The following is a 19,381-nucleotide window of genomic DNA, read 5'->3' as shown; positions in this document are numbered from 1 at the left end:
TTAGTAAGGATGGGATCAGTGCCTTTCTCATGCTCCTGAGATGACTCTCTTCTTTCCTGTTTGAATGCTCTTCCTTATCCTGTAGCTCCCATCATTCCCTCAACAAATAAAAATGCATCACAAGGACATCAGGGCTTTTCTGTGTGCCACAGTCAAATTCTGAGTCAGGGAATAGAAATGGTACCTTGCCGTCTCACACTCAAATCGCAGCCCTAGGTTTCGCTTGATCTTCTGACAGTCTGCATTTAGGAACTTACTGTCCCTTTTTGTTTTGTTATCTCCTTCCCTCATACATTTCCTTCTATTTTGTTCTTCCAATTGAAAGTTATAGTATGTAGGAAGTGGGTGGTCCATCAGAGAGCACTAAGTCTCATTTGACAGAAAACTAGGTCTAGGGCAGGGTGCATAATTCAAGTGGCTGATCTGCAACAGAGCTTTAAATAACACACAAGGAGGCCCAGTGGTAGATCAATACTGTGGTGCCTTCTGTGGGAGCTAGCAAGCTCTGCGCTTCTCATTTGCATCCTAGCCGTGGTCTTTCATCAATCTTTTCCCTCCCTATCCTTTTTATGGCCAACACTTTCTAAGGAGAGAAACATCAGAGGACAGAACTCCTTAGTTCTTATTTTCCAGTGGTTTGCTCATACCCTACTGACAAAATCCAAGGTCCCCATCTTCCCCCGCCCCCGCCCTCTGCTCTTCCCCTTATTCTTCCCAATTTGCTCTTTTATAGCTCTTAAATTTGTCATTTTGCTTCTGTTGTCAAAAGGATCTTTGCCCAACCCCCCTTTCCTGTCCCTGGATAAACTGATGAATGTATCATCAAGATTCAGGTCACGTGCCCTCTCATGGGGGAAGTCCTCTCTGGCACCCTCGGCACATTCCAATGTTATTTCCTGAGTGAGGGTGGAATGACTCTTCTTATCCATATGCCAGCACCCTGACAGCAATCAATAACTGATGGCTTGCTATATCCTGAGCACTGTTCAGAAATCTTAGATGAAACAGACTCATTTAGTTATTGCAGCTATTTCCAAGCAGGTGTGCTCACGTGAATGCTTAAGGGATGGCGGGGAAGGGGGCAAAGGCTTACACAGGTCAGACAACTTACCTCAAATCTTCAAGCTGGTGCTATTGAGGATTGGGCCTTGGGGACACATTCAAGAAGATGTCTCACCACTGTGGATGTTTACCTAATTTTCTTTTTAAGATTTCATTTTTTACTTTTAATTATGTGAGCACGGATTGTGCATGTGGGTTAAGGGGGAGTGGAGCCTCTGGAACTGGAGTAATGGGGAGCTGTGAGCAACTTAAGGTGGGTACTGGGAACGTAACTCCAGTCCTCAGTAAGAGCGGTCTGTAGTTTTTGTCACTAAGCTATCTCCCCATCCCCCTTGCTCAGATTTCTTACACTCAGCCTAGAACTTCTCTGAAGTATGAAATACTTTATAAGTCTCATCACTTAACACAGGGTTATGATTATATGGATGGGATATATATTTTGGAAAACACCATTGAATACACAACTCTCCTCTTTTTTTTTGTTTGTTTGTTTCTATACCCATCATCCTACAGAGTAGCTTGTATAGTAGTTACAAGGACTGAGGCTCTGGGGTCATACATAATTCCTTCTCTTGTTTGGCATATCTTAGTGCTGGAAACAGTGAATTTCCCTGTGGTCCTGTTTATACAGATCTGTGAAATGGCCTCAGGATGATACAAACATGATAAGGGGAGCATATCGGGATGCCAGTGAATCAGCAGATTGGTGCCTGGATGCATGGATGGATAGTTAGATGGCAGGCACATGGTGCCTATTACAAAGATTGTTACTATTCTGTATGCTCACTCTTATCTTAATCAAGAGGCAGCTTCTCTGCAAGACTTCCCTGAGATCTGTGACTCTTGAGAGGCGAGCATGACTGCTCTGGCCCTACTGGGCCTGGTTCCCTCCCTACCCACTCCATGCTGGTCCCTTCCAGCTGGGAAATGGAGGCCCTGCTCTATTGGGCCCCAGGGCTGACAGGGGACTGCTAATTTCACAGTTCACAAGGCTGCTGTTTCCCCCTGATTAATGGGGTGCCAGCAGCCATGGGCAGGGTTGTGACACCAGCCACATGAGGTTTTCCCCTCTCTTCCCATGCTTCCTGAGGAGGGAAGACTAGGCCAGCATCATGCATATTTATACAGACAGATAGAGAAATGATTTTGTACTGTGTGCCTTCCAGAGAATAAATAAGATTCCATCCAGGTCCCATGTATTTCGCTCAGTGAGCTCGGCATGTGTCGGGGTGGAGGGAACCACATACACACTCACGCGCACAGACTAATGAAAAACTGAAAATGCTTTATATACCACTGATCATAGCAGGGCTTCCTCATGCCACGATGACCCAGGAGACATGGGAGATATTAAACCCTGGAGCATGAACAGGGTTATTTTGAAATTAATCCAGTTTCACCCTGTAACCCCAGGTGAATTAGAAGAGATTGTTCCAAATTTAGCTTGCGTCTGCCAGCCTGCCTCCTACTTCTCCAAGTCACTACTTTCACCAACACCCTCCTGCAGGTCCATTGCTGTCTTCTCCTCCTCCCTGTAAAAGCAGGGGACTCTCTTACAATGCCACCCTCCCAAGAGGGCTGGCTGCAAGAATAACTTTCATCTCAGGCGGGTCTAGCCCTTCCATGCTGGCCATATCACACCCCCGCAAAGCGTCTATGCCTCAGTTCCCCTCTGTGTACAACAGAACTCTCTGACTCCACCCCCTGAGTGCATTCCTGACACACTTGTCTATTGGGCCATCAAATGAGCCGATTCTCCCCAAAAGCCACTTCCCCTGGTTTAGGTTGAAACCTTCTGTCTTCCTGACGCCATCTTTGCTTTTCCTTCTTCTTGAAAGGACTTCTTGAACAGCCAAAATTGAGTCAAGTGCTTGCTGTCCTTACCAGTATCACTCACTGGGGTCCCTTCCTGGATGCTCTGCGTTAATGGAATCAGTAAGTGGAATGATTTGCTGGTCAAGGTCTCAAGACTCCAGTCTGATGTCCCTATTAAAGGATATTGTCTCCAAGGACAAAGGCCGTGCCAGCCATGACCATTCCTCTTCTCTGAGATGTAGTGACTAATTGTGAAGTGTGTGAGTGAATGAATGAATGAGTTGCTAAATATTAGTGCTAAATGAACCAACAGAGTGCCTAATCCATTTGCAGAGGCCTCACAGTCTAAAAAGGCTAACAGTAATTGAACCTTTGTCTTTTCAACAAGCACTCCTCAAAGCCTAGTGACACACATTAACTCATTTCATCTTACGACAGCGTGGGACTGCATGTTTTTTCATTTCCCTATTTAGAAATGAGGACAGTGAGAAGTACAGCATTTGCTAATTTGCCATCATAGGTATGAAATATCAGTAGATTTCAAGAGTTGTCTTGGGCAGCTTTGTGTCATAACTCCACTCCTGACCAACATTCTGCAGTTGTATCTTGGTTCCATCCCTTCACCTTCATGCTTGGATCTTCTGCAGCCCCAAGTTCCCTGGTTTAAGCCTGCCCATCTCATAAGATCTTTCCTAATTTACCAACCTTACTCTTCTACTAGTAAGAAGGAAAGAACTCCCAGCCTTGTACCAAATACCATGCAGGAAGAGTTGGTGTGGCAAACGATGAAGTCCTGGCTGTCAGGAGACTGTCACCTCTGGCCCTCCAACAAATGGAGACTTCATTTCTGGTGGTACCAGAAAACAATACAGAAACTGTTTCTTCTCCGTGTCTTACGGGGAGACTGTAGACTTCAGGTGTAAGCCACACAAATACACAGGTGTACCTTCCCTCTTAGGATGGCCATCTTAACTTTCCTGAGAAACCTCCATGACTTGAAGGACCATCAAGTCACATGCAGGCCAAGAGCACAGGTCACTATAGTGCCCTACTCCCACCCTAGTCATTGACTTCTGTTTCCTGAGGGACAGCTGTGGTCTTCAAGGAGAACTGTGGCCTCTGCTGCCAAGGACACAGCTGGAGCGACACTGAGCCAAAGCAGGCAGCCTGTCTGTCCACTCGCTGAGGCTGCTGAGGCTGCTTCCCCAGGGTGATGAACAGCGCCAATCAGGCGGCACTTAACATAATTATAATGAAGTGGGTGCATCTGGTCTCTGAAGGCTTCATTCACCAGGGAAATGGGGAGGAAGTGATCTCTCTCTCTCTGCTGATCTCCTGGCAGGACACTTACAAAACAGCCATGGAGCCAGGAGGCTGTTGACACGGGCTGGGGACTGGGTTCTGCCACTTATTAGAAGGATCATGTTGCTAGACAGGATGCCTTTCTTTCCCTCTGCGTCATTTCTGTGTAGGGAATTGTGAGTAGATAAGAGTTGGCCTGAAAGAAAGTCTCCTCTTACAGCCAGGGTTCTCAAAGAATATCTCTTCCCAAACATACCCCATTAGTCATGTCTGCCAGTCACATGGCGCTCAGCTTTTGGGCCATGGCCTCACTTATTCCAGCAGAAGAGGTGGCAATGGAAAACTGCCGAGTTAGACCTGGAGCAGTCCAAGCTGCTCATCATAGAGACGGGAAGTGTAAGGCTGGGGTAAGGGATCTGTTCTTCCCAGGACTGTATCAGATTCTTCAAATATTACTGCACAGCATCCTGAAAAACAGCCTGGGTAGTCTGTTCTTGTTAAACCACTCTTGCAGATGGAAATTGGAGACCGAAGGAAACCAACCAACTTGTTCCTAGAACAAGGCACTCTATGAGGCTAGCATTAATACCTGCACCTGTCCTGTTCCAAGTCCTTTTTAAATCCAGCCACTGGCCAGTCCCAGAAAGCCCTGTATTATGATTGTGCTTTGGTTTTCATACTGGAGTCTTTGAACATCCTGGCAACCTAAAAGTCAGTTAAATCCCCTTGTCTTTTCCATGCACTAGTGAAGTGTGACATATTGAAAGGAGACCTGTGGCGAATGCTTTTGTAAAATAAAGAACTGCTTAGGAAAAATAATCTGTCAGTGCCCGATTTATCTATTTTCTAAGCTGAGCCTTTCATAAACCAGTTTTTTCAGAAGCAGGGCTCACCAGCCCTGCTCTGAGCAGATGGACTCCTTGCTGTTCTGGACAGGATCTGACGCTGTAAGGGTCTGCTATAGCCACAGGTGCCTGGTTTAGTGAAGGCAGCTACAGGTGCCTCATAGCCTAAAGAACACCTTGCTGTGTGCCCCAAGACACCACAATCCCAGCAACAGATGTGATCTGAACAAAATCACACAGCTTCTGATTAGCTTATACATGGTGATGTAGCCTGGAGTGAGGGGCTGTCTATCCCAGTGTTCTGTGTTGGACATGACAAATCCTTTCTTGAGATAGACAAGGGTGTCTCACAGGGGTGGGCAGATCCAAGAACAGAGGGAGGGGATAAAAGCTGAATATACAGGTGGACAGGCAGAGATAGGTTATTTCCAGACACACACACACACACACACACACACACACACACACACACACACACACGCACGCACGCACGCACGCGCGAAATTTATCAGAGCTTCTTAAGACAAAAATAGTTTATACACTTGTGGCATATCCAAGTAGTGGCCCTTCCTTTCATAAGGCTTAGATTATGTTTCAGATCATGCCTATTCCCTTTGTTTTCCACAGTAAAGATGGCAATATGTTGGTAAAAACTGACTTCAAATTCTTATATACCTAGGTAGAAATCCTGCCTCCCAATCCTGGGCAGGACACAGGAGCTCTTCATGCTTCAGTTTCCTCATTTGAACACGGGGAAGTTAGAGCAACTGACTACATCATTTCTTTTGAGCACTTCGTGAGTCTTTAGCATTGACAAGAGTCTTAGTCTATACAGAGTGTCTAATATTCATACTGCAACAGATAATAACCTCCATTAGCTAAACAAGGGTTGGGTTCTTTCAGTCCTTGAAGAAGCCTAATTAGAACAAACCATAGCATTCATCTGTGGATTCCCTTGGTCAGTTCATCCACTCACTTAACTACTTATTTGCAATCTATCTGAACAGTGTTCTAAACAAAACATCCTAAGGATAGAGACAACACACACATATGAGCAACAGTGCTAAAGTCAATGAAGAAAAAGAAAGCAGGGCTGCACTCTAGCCAGGAGCAACTTAAGGAAAGAAAGGGTTTATTTGGCTTACATTGCCAGGTCTATTCTGTCATCAAGGGAAGCTAGGATAGGAACTCAAGTAGGAGTTTGAAGTAGAAACCACTGAAAAACACTGCTTGCTGAGTCTTTTCTCAGGTTCGTGCTTAAGTGACTTTCTTATACAGTCCAGTACCACCTGCCTAGTGATGGGACGAACCGCAGTGAGCTGAGTTCTCCTCTATCTACAATAAACAAGAGAATCTCCTACAGACATGTCCACGGGGCAATCTGACCCAAGGAATTCCTCAGTTGAAGCTTCTCCTCTCAGATGACTTCAGGCTGTGTCAAGTTGACAAATAAGGTTAACTGGGCATGGTAAAGGAGCATAGGAGGTGCTATGCACATGTGTGCATGACCAGGGTACTATTTTACTTGGGGCAAAGTACTGCGAGATGAATTCAGAGACAAGTGGGCAAATGCAGGAAGGACTGCAAAGGAAAACCATATGGACTGCTGGAAAGAGCAAGAATGGCCAATGCGAAGAACAGGAAGGAAGCACCTCCATGCAAACTCCAACGGATGACGTCAGGAGAGTAACAGTGCTACATGAACCTGGCCATCCTTTGTCTGCAAGGTATGCTACAGACTACACAAGCATTTGCCTTAATTGTGTGTGACTTCTGTGTTCTTCTGAAACCCATGTCTCCCTGCTGTGGTTCTGATACCTAGGTGTAGAGACTGCTTTTCTCAGTCTTAGCTGAACACACTTTTTCTTTCAAGTAATTATTTGCTTGGGGATGGAGGTAGCCACTGCATCTTTTGCATTGAAAGATATTTGGCAAGTCCTGTATTCACCCACCAGACACCTTGATTTAAAAATTGTGAATATAAGACAGGAAGGATGGCTCAGTCAATGTAGCATTTACTAAACAAGGATGAGAATCACAGTTCAAGTCCCCAGAAACCATATAAAGGCCAGGTGAACATGGAAGCCTGCCTATATCTCCAGCTTCAGAAGACAGAGACTGGGGATCCACATGGCAAGCTGGCTAGCAACACCAATCATAGCAGTCCTTTCTGTGAGCTCTAGGTTTGCTTGAGAGATCCTTCCTCAATGAACAAGGCGGAAGAGTGATTGATGTTGATCCCCCATTTCAAACTCACAGATTCATACTTATACATACAAATGCACGTGCATGCATACATGCGCACACAGTCACACACACACAGAGTGAGAGACAGATAGACAGACAGACAAGCACAGCACATGCAAAAAATGGAAAAAAGATGAAAATTAAATGCAGCCTGTATGCAAAGAAGAATGAAAACAAATTAAACATGTGGAAGTTACGTTATACCTCTGAGGTTCTAGTGTGAAGTCCCTGTCCTCTGGTGTCCTCCAGCTCAATAAACCCCTCCCTTCTCAAGACTAAACACACAACTAAGTTTTCTTCCTTATTTTGGCTTCGGTTTCTTATCACTTTACTAAGAAATTGGTGCTTTCTTTTCTTCCACTGTCCCCCAGTTCACTCATTGCAACAGCAATGACCTTATTTCCCAGGACTCTATGACCTTTGCTCCTGTGTTGACATGTCACAACCGATTCCAGACTTTTCTTCATCATGATTCTCCTTCGTGTCACTTAATCTTCCAACACACCTATGCCACCCACAGGCTTTTGCTCTTGCTATCCCTACTCCTTCAAATGGTCTTTCTGCCTGTCCCCAAGGTCTTATTCCATCATACATTACAGACTCACCTTCACACACCATGTCTCCATTAAAGTGAGGAGTCTGGTGCCCTCCTTCATTTAATGGCCTCTCATCCAAACTATCATTTGATGATATACGTCTTCTATAGTCGTTTATCTATAGTCTTTCCACAGTAGAAAACATACTAGAGAGAGACTTGAAGCTCTTTTTATTCACTGTTTTATCGTCAATGACCTAAATATTTTCTGACACATAGTAGGTGTTGAATTAAATTGTTGACTTAGCAAATGAAGAAAGAGATGAATAAATATTTTCTTGTTTAACAAGCATGTATGGAAATACAATATAATTATGTATCAAGAAGTTTAAAACATTCAGTCATTTGACCCACCAATTCTACTCCTGGGAATATGCCCAGAGGAAAGAAAGTTTAAGCTTAAACATGGTTGTTCCTGTCGACTGAAAATAACAAGCAAACAAACAAAAAAAGCAACTAAGTTTTCATTAATAAAAGATGGAGAAATGCTGAGATGGAAATATAAATATGTTTAATGCTTATGACCTAAGATTGAAGTAAAAGAAATAAAATAATGTATGAAAAATATAGAAAGTTGGGCTCAAAGGCATTGTGATAAACTGCTAAAGGATGTATTCTTTTATTTTTTAAGCTTTCTACAAGGAGTATGTGCAAAGCATTTATGATTAGCAAATATCAGAGAATATAAGGACAGATTTTCGTGCAGTGGAATTGGTCTTCCACATTCCCAATGCAGAGGATACAGGGGAGGCTGGCTAAAAAAGAGGCCTATTGGCCCCTGTAGGAGGCTGGGGCTTAGCTTCTTTGGACTTTGGTGACAGGAAGCCCCCACAGGGCCATTTCCAGCTATTTCAGGGGAGCCCAGGATAGGAGAGAACAAGTCCCTGGCTGCTGGGAAATTGCTCTAGCTCTGATCAATCAGGGAACTCTCTTGAAGCCCCTGACATTTATCAAACCTCCTTCACCCTCATCTGTCACTGTGTGGTAGGGCTGCCTAGCCAGGCAAACTCTAATCAAGTCGGCATGACCAGAGGGTCCCCAGAGACAGAGAGCTAAGGGATGCAAAGCAAGTGTGCAGAGAGGGAGACAAAGCCCTGAGAAGGGGATCCTGAGGGAGGAGGAAGAAAGAGTATATGCTCCCAGATCATGTGTTTGTTTTGCTATCACAGCAATTAATGCTGGGAAGCGACATTTTAAGGGGTGCCGGTTACAGCTTTGGTGTCATTCCTATTTGTGATTCCATGACAAATCTCTGTCTACATCTTCTTTTAGCGAGTGTGGAGACAGCTGAGGCCGGCTGCCTGGAAGACTAATCTCCCCTCTGTTAGAGACCCCACTTCTCTTCTTCGGTCCCGTCTGGCCATTTGCACACTGGGGCCAAGACCTCAGGAGCATGAAGCCACAAATTCACTATCCAGGGATGGCTCTTAGATAACCAACTTAACCAGTCCATTCCTTCTGATGACTAACTGAGGGGAAAATTAGCTATCATTCTACGCGTATCATGTCATCTGTCTTGCCTACCAATTGGAGACAAATAACATGGGGGTACAAAACAACATTGTGAATACCTCCCAGCCTGGTTTGGTCTAAGGAATGTATTTTGAGGTACATCTCTTTCCCTCTTAGTTTCCTAGGCAGCTCTATAAAGGAAACAAGATGACAACAGATTAAGCTACACTTTTGCAGGCTGAGATTGCAAAGTATTACTGAAATCATGTCTAATTCCCAGGCCTGTTTTGCCATCCCTGACTAATAGGCTTCTGTTTGAATTAATCCATAGATGAGACCATAAGTAATGCTCATGGGAGGGCAATGTAGGTATGGTATACATTTTGCCAAATGATAGTCAGGCCACTTCAGGCACAAACACAGAGAGTGGTGAGCATGAACCCTAGTCAGGTGTTTAGAAAGAAAACTTCATCATCAAAATGCTGTGTCACAGGTGAGCGACTTCCTTTCTCTAAGCAGGAGTAAAGTTGTGTCTCAAAATGTCAATATCAGAATTTATCAAGTCATTCAAGTTTATGAGGCTATTGTGTAAAATGTGAAAGAGCTTGGGCCAAGACCTCTCTAATTGAACTCTGCGGGTCACACACAGTAAGAAGGCTTGGAATCAGGAGGGAGGCTTGTTGGAATGATGGGTTTCAGAGGGAGGCAGAGGTAACAAGAGACGCACGTGGGGCGGGAGTGATGAAGACCCATTATATAAATATATAACTGTCAACAGCAAAAGACAGCAACTATGTCTGCTTTCTGCCTTTCTAAGTGCCTAGGGGAAGGCCACTTTCTATGCTGATTGTTGCTCTACAGTGACACAAGTGACCCTTAACATGGACTAAGGGTATGAACAACTGTGAACAATTGACGGAGTTAGGAGGGGGACATAAGCACAAAGAGAAGGTGCAGGTGTTATCAACTCGTGTCCCCCTCTGGCTGATCACACCCATGCAGATGGCTCATGCAGAAGTCAAGGTGACATGGGGCGTATCTTAAGTCTGAGATGCACTTTACAGTGCTGAATTGGAAATGTACTTTAAAAGACAGGACAGGAAGCTAATAGAATGTAGTGAAGTCAGGACGGTTTGTTGTTAAGAAAATCCTTTTACTTCCTTTCTCCAAAGATGTCCTCCTTGTGTGTTTATGACATACACACATATTACTCTCTCTTGTTTCCCTTCCTAGCAAGAAGGTAAAAAGGGGGATGGGGGAAGAGAGCGAAGGAGAGATAAGAATAAAACATGATGTTATATATGTGAGGAAATATCACAATTAGACCCTTTTATTTGTATGCTAACTCAAAACATTCTTTAAAATTTTCATTCTAAACTTTTCTTCTTATTCTGGAGAATCTTTCTGAAATAGGCTACTGATTATATATAACACAGTCCTACTGTAACTCACTTCTACGTAGTCTGCCCTCTAGTTACCTAACATAGTCTAGATAAGTCCTCTTATACATTGTCTAGATGGACAGCCATCAGAAATAGTTTCCTAATTTTTCTGTTACTTTCTGTAGAGGTTAGAAAGATGGATATGGTTTCAGATGGGTGATGTTTTTCATGAAGGGTGCTATGGGTATGGAACTTTGTAGGTTGAAGATAGAATGTTCTAGTATAATAGTGCAAAGGGGCCCTTGGGAGGACATATTGACCGATTTCAATATATTAAGATTCAGGATTGAGTGAAAGGCACAGCAAACTGGACAAATAATGAAAAAAATGACACAAAGCCCTGTAGTCTACAGTTAGGGAAGAATAGAAGGTTTAAATAGCTAAGAAACTGTCATTTTGGTAAGAGTGTAGAGGATGATCGTCACGTGAGATCTCTGGTACTGATTTGACTGTGGACAAAATAATCACCACAGACTGTCTGCTGTGTGAAGAATGGACGAGAAGAGAGACACCACAGAAGCAGGAAGGCTAGAAAGAAAGATGTGAGGCTGACATGTCTGCGGGACATCAGCAAGAGAAATGTGGCATGCAGAGTGATGGGTGGGATTAAATTTAGAGATCTGGGAATACAGGCTAGAGAATCTGGGTAAATGCATGAATGGAAAAATGGCACTTTGGATGGCTTTGGCTATGAAAGACATAGGAGAACATATAAAAGTCACCCAAGGATGGTATTTATCTGACATTTACTAAGAGTGTCTCAAGGTTCATTAATGGGAAACTCCTCTGTCTCTGCCATACTGGAGTGATCTACTGACACCAGACATGAGTTTGGTGTACCTTGGGTACTACTCTAAGCAACGGGATTTCCTGTTGTAAAGTCATTGCTGCCAACTTAGAAGCTCAGAATTGCTATGTAGCTGTTGTCTGTCTCAGAGATTGCACGCTGACTCTCAAGATTATTAATGTCCAGACTTAGCAGTGATGCAAACCCTTGCTATGTGTTCTGGAAATCCTAGAATTGGAAGCTCAGTGTCTTCCCAAGTCTCAGAGTAGAGTGCTGCACTCAGTCACAGTCCCGTGGATAGCCAAGAAGCTCTGTGATCTTGAACACATTACTCACCCTCACCTTCTTACTATCCTCTGGGGTACTGAGCCAGTGTTAGTCCATATAGCCTATAGGGTTGCTGTGCAATTCAAATGATATATTCTATTGAAAAGTCCATGAGTAGTAAAAGTCAGTCAGTAATAGCTTATAACAGCAGCAGAGTTAATTCTATGCCCAACCGTTCCATACATCTCCCACTTAGGGTAATGACAGTGACTTAATGTGAGAGTGCAGAGGGCAACAGCAGGATCCTTACAGATACTCAACAAAAGTTTAATATTTCCCACCATGCCAGAATGTGTTGTTGATACCCTGAGAATTACCGGGCTATCATCCTGAACCACAGCAAAGCTCAAACTTCTGGAACTGGGTCTGGCAGACTGTGATGCCTCTGCCTCTATGTCAGTGGGGCCACTATTTGTCTTTAATGCTATTGTTAATATATTTAACTTAATAATTCTATTAATGTATTTAATTTCTCTACCTTAGGTCCTGAGATAATGAGGAGAGCAGAGGGAAGCTTTTCTTAAGTATTCCTTCATTCAAGGAATCATTATGACAGGTAAAATAAGAGGACTAAACATCAACAAAGAAGGAAATTAGTACCAATGCTGATGAGGGGCAAAAGATATTGAGAGAAAATGAAGGCAACCCTGTGAATAAAGATATGATACTATATTAACACTCAATGGGATGGGGTACCAGCTGCCTTGGTAGAGAGTATTTCATATACTCCCTTGAGAACAGAAAATACACTGTGAAAATGAGTACATATGCCTGGTTCTAATATGATCAAAGTGAATTTCCTTTGATGCAGCAATTCAGCACTTAGGAATATGTCTGCCTTACAGAAATGGTCTGACAGGCTGCAGGAATAGCTGCCTAGCTCACTACATAGGTAACAATATATACTGTCATGTCTGCTACCTCCCTGTCAATGCAAAAACTTTAAATAATGGCTAACAAAACAAATAACAAAGTAAGTTTCAGTATCCTATGTATATTTACATAATTGACAAAGAGAGATACTTTTGAAATATTGGCTTTCAAAAGTATTATTAATTCATTGAGAATTTCATGCAATGAACTTTATGATATTTACTTCTATTTCTTCATCCTCACTCCATTCAGACCCCTCAATTAGAATAATGGGAAAGAATCCCATCGGTTTTCATACACACACAAACACACACACACACACACACACACACACACATACACACACGCACACAACCCTCACCCTAAATATTTTTGAGAAATGCTAAAAGAATGTGAACCAATCTATTATCAAGTGTCTGTTTTTCAGTCCTGTTAGTGGAAACAGGTAGTTCAATGGTAACATGTCAGGTCTCACTTTACAAAATTCCAAACCATTTATTCCTCGTTCCTTCCTTCCTCACTCTGTTCCTCTATTTTTATTACTATGTCCTGTCTTCCTCTCTTCCCTCCCAGCTTCTCTTCTTTCCTTCCCATCTCTCACTTATTCTATTATAAACAGCACATATTTCTTTCATCATAAAACATAATTGAATTAAAAATCTCAGTGTGCACTCATTATCTTTTACACCATTCTTCAATAAACTGATACATTTGTTATTCTGATCTCCTTCTGCTTTCATGCAAATCTTCATAGTAAGGAAAGGTAAGTTTAAAAGCAAAAAGGAAGACCAGAATTAACATGTGCTGAGCTTCCTTTCATATTAAGCATAGTGATGGATATTCATTTATTGGCATAGGTAAAAATGTTCAGCAACTTGCTTACATGTCAAGGGTGGTATGTAGCATGCTTTTTCAGCTGCCATCTGACAAATAATGACAAGGAGATTTTTTTATTTATTATAAAAGCTTGGGCAATGGCTTAGGCTGGTCCCACCAGCTCTTGTAACTTAATTAACTCATTTATATTAATCTACATACATTGCGCCATGTGTCGTTACCTCTCTTCCATCTTGTGCCACCTGTTTCCTCTCCATGTCTGGCTGGTGACTCCTCCTTTCTTCTGCCAGGTTTCCACTCTGCCTGGAAGTCCTGCATGTACTTCTTGCATAGCTATTGGTCATTCAGCTTTTTATTATATCAAGCACAGCAATACATCTTCACACAGTGTACAAATATCCCACTGTGTCCACCCAACAGTGGTAGACATTGCAAGTGTCACAGAACTTTCATATCATAGACTATAACTGGCTAAAAACCCTGCAATCACGGTGCTGGAACACAGTCACAAAGCCACTATGGGATACTGGGAAGATCAGGAGAGCACCATGGTCTGGCTGGGCATACAGCTCAGGGTACCACTAGCATCCATGGGCATCAGAACTTTTCTATATGTAACAGTGGACATAGTCATATTAGTGCATAACATTTTAACATTAACTCTTGGGTCATGCAACCCCAAGCCATTGTCACTTTAAAACTGTCTCCCTTCAGTTTCCATACTGCTCCCTGCAAACCTGCATATTTGAGCTCAAAAGGAGGTTGGCACAATTTAACTGGGCTGGGACAATTTAATGCTCAAGGCAAGTTCTAAGATTGAAATGTGCATATAGGATTACCTCTGGCAATATGATTTCAAAAGACTGTAGGATCGCTGTTTGCATCCTTAATTATTATTTTTATAATTATACATACTCATGGGGCATAGTATGATGGCTCCACATAGGTATACAATGTACAATGATAAAACAGAATAATTTATATTTCTTTCTTCTGAAGGATTTATCTCTTGACTTTCGAACCTTGAAACACTTCTCTCCTAGTTCTTTGTAAATGCGTAATAAATGCTTGTAAGTTGTAATCATCCCAAGCTCCTTAGGACACAGGAGCCTATTCCTGTAGGTGGCCACATCATGGCCTCAGGCAGACAAAAGCGGAATGGGGGGAATTGAGACGAGGCTTTCCTTGCTGTGCTCTTCCTACTGGATCTGCTGACCCACCAGAAAAAGGGCACCAAGGAAAGGCATGCCTCAAGCTCCTCCATTTCTGCTTCCATTACAAGTTCACTGACAAGATGCCTGCATATTCCTACTCCTTAACTGCGTTTTGATACTCAGTTCCCATGGATTTCCCATGTCTGCATATTGCTCATACTTTGTACCTTTTAAAGAACAGACTTACGTGGTTCTCTCTATAGATCACCAGAAGCAACAGAGCCCACGCTTCAACTGTGCTGATGCAGGTAGATCTCTATGGAATTGTCCATCTCTGGCAGATGGAGGAGGACTGTGAACTCAGGACCATATTGCTGAGGAACAACTTTGGTGTTTGCCTTCTCAAAGGTAGATGCAACTCTTTGCGATGTCAGCACTCAAAAGGAATGTGTTCTGTTCCCTTCTTGCCAGATTTTATTCTTCTTGTACCCGACCCCCATGAACTTAACAAGAAGATAATGGTCTACAGCAAACATATTTTTCCTACAGGAATTGGGGCCTGTATCTCTGCTCTCAACCCTGCCACATCCTGGCTGTGCAGCATGTAGAGACCTGTGGCTCTATTCAAGCTTTGAGTTTTCTTTCCTAAACATTTCCCTGTGACTTATTTACAAGAAGATTCCCATCATGCTCTATAAGGGCAGTATAGAGGCTCTGTCTTCCACATTTCTATCTTAGGTCTAGTACGGCATGCTGGCCCATTGGAACCAATCTGAAGAGAGATGAAATGAGGGCATTAAAAGCAAGCAGGTGGCAGGGGTGCGTTGACTGCCAATCCTAGACTTCACATGTTCTAGCTCACTGAAACCATCTAACCCCTCTGCAACGCAGATCAGTTGCAGCCATACCATCTGGTAAAAGATGAATGTGTAACTTGCCTAAGTTCACAGAAGTGGCATTACTACAAGTGTCAACTCTGCTTCTATTGTCATTACCTATTGATATATTCTACGTTGTAAGTGCAGACTCCATTTCAATGCACTATCTCAGTACTAGGGAGAGCAGGCGAGGAGAAAGGAGGGGGCATGGAAGGATGGAGCGAGAAGGAGAAAGCAAACAAGACCATTAGTGGTGACCTGCTTCTGCCTTCTATAAGGTGCTTTCTGTTTTCCTTCTGAAGCTTCTGGAGAGTATGTTAGGGGTCCAGGCACTGTCATTAAGCCAGAGGAAAGTGAAAGTTCTATTTTACTCAACATTGGAACATGCCCAGGTGGACAACGAAGGGTGTCAGCTTAGGTATGACACTCTAAGATGTGAAAAATGAGAATCTCCATCCAGAAGACAGTTTCAGGATGGCAGGATGCCTGATATGTATTTCACTGGAGAAGGCTGAAGAGGCTGATTTATGGAAGTATCATGAACTTTCTATTTTTTGGTTGTCAGAATTCCCAATGTATTTCTTGGTGAAAGAAATTCAGAGTTGCTTTCTTTATGAACAAGAGGGAAAAAGACAATTTTAAAGCCCAACAGAAGAAAAAAGAGTTTTAATAAGAATGTGTGGAAATGGGCTATATTCTTGACAGTAAAAAGTCTGTTAAGGGAGTCAGTTAAGGAACTTTCAGAGGTGTTGGACTATGGACTCTCTGATACCCCCAAGACCCCAGTTCCTGATTCTTTAGTTCCGTCATTAGTGAAAACCCACAAGACATGTGACAAATCTAAGAGTCACAATGACTGATCAGGAAGGATCCTGCCTATGCCCCCAACCCATGCACCTCTGTCCATGCCCCAGATTGCCCCAGGAAAGACAGAATGTTAAAAGGCCTCACCTTTCTTCTCAAAGTCTACTTTCTCTTCTCCTGCCCGTCCCAAGCTGTCCAGGCCATGGGTCATCTGGCTGCCAAACTCATCCTCCCGGGAAACATGGTTGGTCCGCCTGGGTGGATCCTCCTCCTCTTCATAGTCATAGTCATCCAGAATGGGGGTCTCCCGGATGGGTACACCAATGACTGAGTTGTGTGCCTGAAGCCTGGAAGAGCGGAAGCTCTCTCTGGCCTGTGGGCCCAGCAGCACTGATGGGATGTAGTGAATCTCGTGAGTGGCTTCGGTGCTGGCGCTCTTCTGGGGGAGGCGCCGGCGCTTCTGCCAGCGCCGCTGGGCATACAGTGCCACCGTGAACACCAGCAACAGGAGGAGTAGTGCAATGAGTCCACCCTGGAGTAGGAAGAAAGAAGAGCAAAGACATGGGCCGCTGACTTGTGGATTGTAGGGCCAGAGTGAATCCTGTCTTTCTCACTTAGCCTGGGGTCTATGGATTCCAACAGCTGCGGATTCGTAGCTAGAGAGACACTCCTTCCTGGTCTAGCTTTTTCACCAAGAAACCACGAGACTTCGGGGAAACAGTTTGACTTCTCTTTGCTTTTAGTTCCCTAGCCATCAAAGATGGACAAGAGTCTCACTCTTTCTTCTTTAGAAGTTTAAGTTTGATATGAAGAGCAAAGGGTATTGCTAACAGCCATGTTAGAACAGCCTAGCTTGTTAAATGCAGGCTGTTGCTTTCCCGTTCCTCCCACCAGCCAAGAGGCCCCAGGACAATCCATCAAGCTCTCTTAGCCTTATTTTATTATCTACAAAATGAGTTCCCTACGGGCTTAAGAGATAGTAGCATTCTGTATACCCTATTACAACTATAAGATAGTATTAGGTTGCATTATCAAATCCAAACATTTCTACTGTTTATATTTTTTCATTTTCAGTGCTTTAATCTTTGGCTTTCAAGAAGGGGCCTGGGACAAAGCAGTTGCTTAAAAACGTTTGTAGAATGAATGAGCACACAGGTGACTGAAAGCAAAGCTTCGTAATGCTACTTTAACCTGAAACTTAAAGTAAAATGATGTTAATTCGTCTTTAACCCATCCCACATCTGCATAGTATACATTACTGAGAAATATGATGGTGGCATGTCTACAAGGGCAGCTAATCTGACTTGTAAAATTCATGAAATGATCTGGTCTATGAGTTCCTAAGGAGAAACTATTCCCCCAAAATGCATTTATCTCCCAGGTCAGTGCCAAAGGTAGACAGCAGCAGTTTTTGTCTACTCTCCCCTAATCTCCACAACGCCAGACAAATCTGTGTCGCAGTTATCTTTCTTCCCTTTGTGTCATGTTCTGCCTTTTGGAGATTAGGTACCACTTTGTTTAGTTCTGTTTGTGTGATACCCACACAGGAAGGGGATCAGCCCAGTTGTATGTGAAGTGGGCATGGTGAGGAAAGGAGATTGGAACCTTGTGTTTACTGTTTTATTTAGTGTGCTTTTGTTTCTTAATTCTAAAGTTTATATTCTTTCCATTTCACTCAAGTAGTTAGATCACAATTTTAGTGCAGGCACAACCAGGTCCTGGTCACTATAAAGTCAGAAATTAACCCCGGTCACAATGTCTTGAGAGAAGGTGACTGTGGTGGATACTATTTACATGTCTTATGGTCTTTCCACTGACTTGGTCCTGACATCCTGCTGACTACACACACAATGAAAAATATGATTTTCTTTTATCCAGGACCCAAAACCTCACTATAGTGAAATATGCATCCTCTCCCAAAGCTGGTATGGTTCAAGGGTAACTGGGTGTAAGGTTGGGGTAGGAGCATTGGCACAAAGCTGATGTCCTACCTTGATGTTGGCAGTGATCCACCCTAAGGTCTCAAGGAATGTTAACCTAGATATCGGAACTTAGAAACCAACGACTCACATTACACAGACCCCCATTACATGTTTTTATGTAGATATGCACATGTATAATTTTGTATGAAGTGTGTGAGTCCAAGGCTTCTTTGTAAAGGGAGATAAGATGAGAGCTGATGATGTGGAGAACTTATCAGAAACTGGCAGACAGTAAGCATGGGATATAAAGGTTCTCAGTCATGACACCTAAAGTATTGTCATGTCAGAAAAGCTAAACAGTGGAAAAATGGTCACTGCAAACTGTAGGGCTGTGCATAAGCATAAGGGCCTTGAGAGAACCATGACTATACGGCTGTCTCATGTGGACAATCTACTCATGAAAGGAGTGACTCAGCAGGAATGAATAGTGTGCTTAGTCACCAGCAGTGGCTAAGAATGCTATATAGACCTACACTAAGGGAGCCACGTTCCCACTACAGCTTCTTTCACCAGGGACAAGTAATGAAAAAGGAAGAGCAATTGATGTGTCAGCAGACCTGGGCATCCAGCCCCTGAGCACACAGCAGGAGTCAACCCAGTCCCTGGGTCCTGAAAAATCTTGCAGGGTAAAACAGGAGTAATGGAGGGAGGGAGGGATGGATGAGGGGCTAGGATTGTGAATTTTCATAAAGCAAGTCAAAGAAAAGTCAAGGCTCAGGGATGGTACACTGAGGCCATTTGGTCTCAGGGTCAACCTGATGCCAAATCCAACTTGAAGGGGAACATCCTGGGTCTTTTAAAGAAAAACAAGGATGGGTGAAGGACTGAAAGTCCTATAAAAAAGACAGCAGACTATTAGTTTGCAGCTGGTTTGCATGAGTGTGTAAGTGCACAAGAGTGTACAACGGTATTTGATTTACTTCTATAAGGAACTGAGAATTTCACTGTGTTCTCAGGGTGACAGGAGGGAAGAGATGAA

At 43.3% G+C, this 19,381-nt stretch overlaps 1 protein-coding gene across 3 annotated transcripts in view; it reads right to left on the bottom strand.

The window, feature by feature from the left end:
* The window catches only part of Astn2 (astrotactin 2), a 972,600-nt gene that overhangs the window by 744,319 nt on the left and 208,900 nt on the right, over nucleotides 1-19,381 (bottom strand). For all 3 annotated transcript variants that reach the window (XM_040757328.1, XM_040757329.1, XM_040757330.1), the window contains exon 3: nucleotides 16,568-16,952. In XM_040757328.1, the coding sequence (XP_040613262.1) occupies nucleotides 16,568-16,952 (385 nt within the window). The remainder of the gene's footprint in view (nucleotides 1-16,567; nucleotides 16,953-19,381) is intronic.

Source organism: Mesocricetus auratus, unplaced genomic scaffold (genome assembly GCF_017639785.1).
Source record: "Mesocricetus auratus isolate SY011 unplaced genomic scaffold, BCM_Maur_2.0 Super-Scaffold_100014, whole genome shotgun sequence".
Lineage (NCBI taxonomy): Eukaryota > Metazoa > Chordata > Mammalia > Rodentia > Cricetidae > Mesocricetus > Mesocricetus auratus.
The sequence above is the reverse complement of the archived record's forward strand: the minus strand, read 5'-3'. Positions and strand labels throughout refer to the sequence as shown.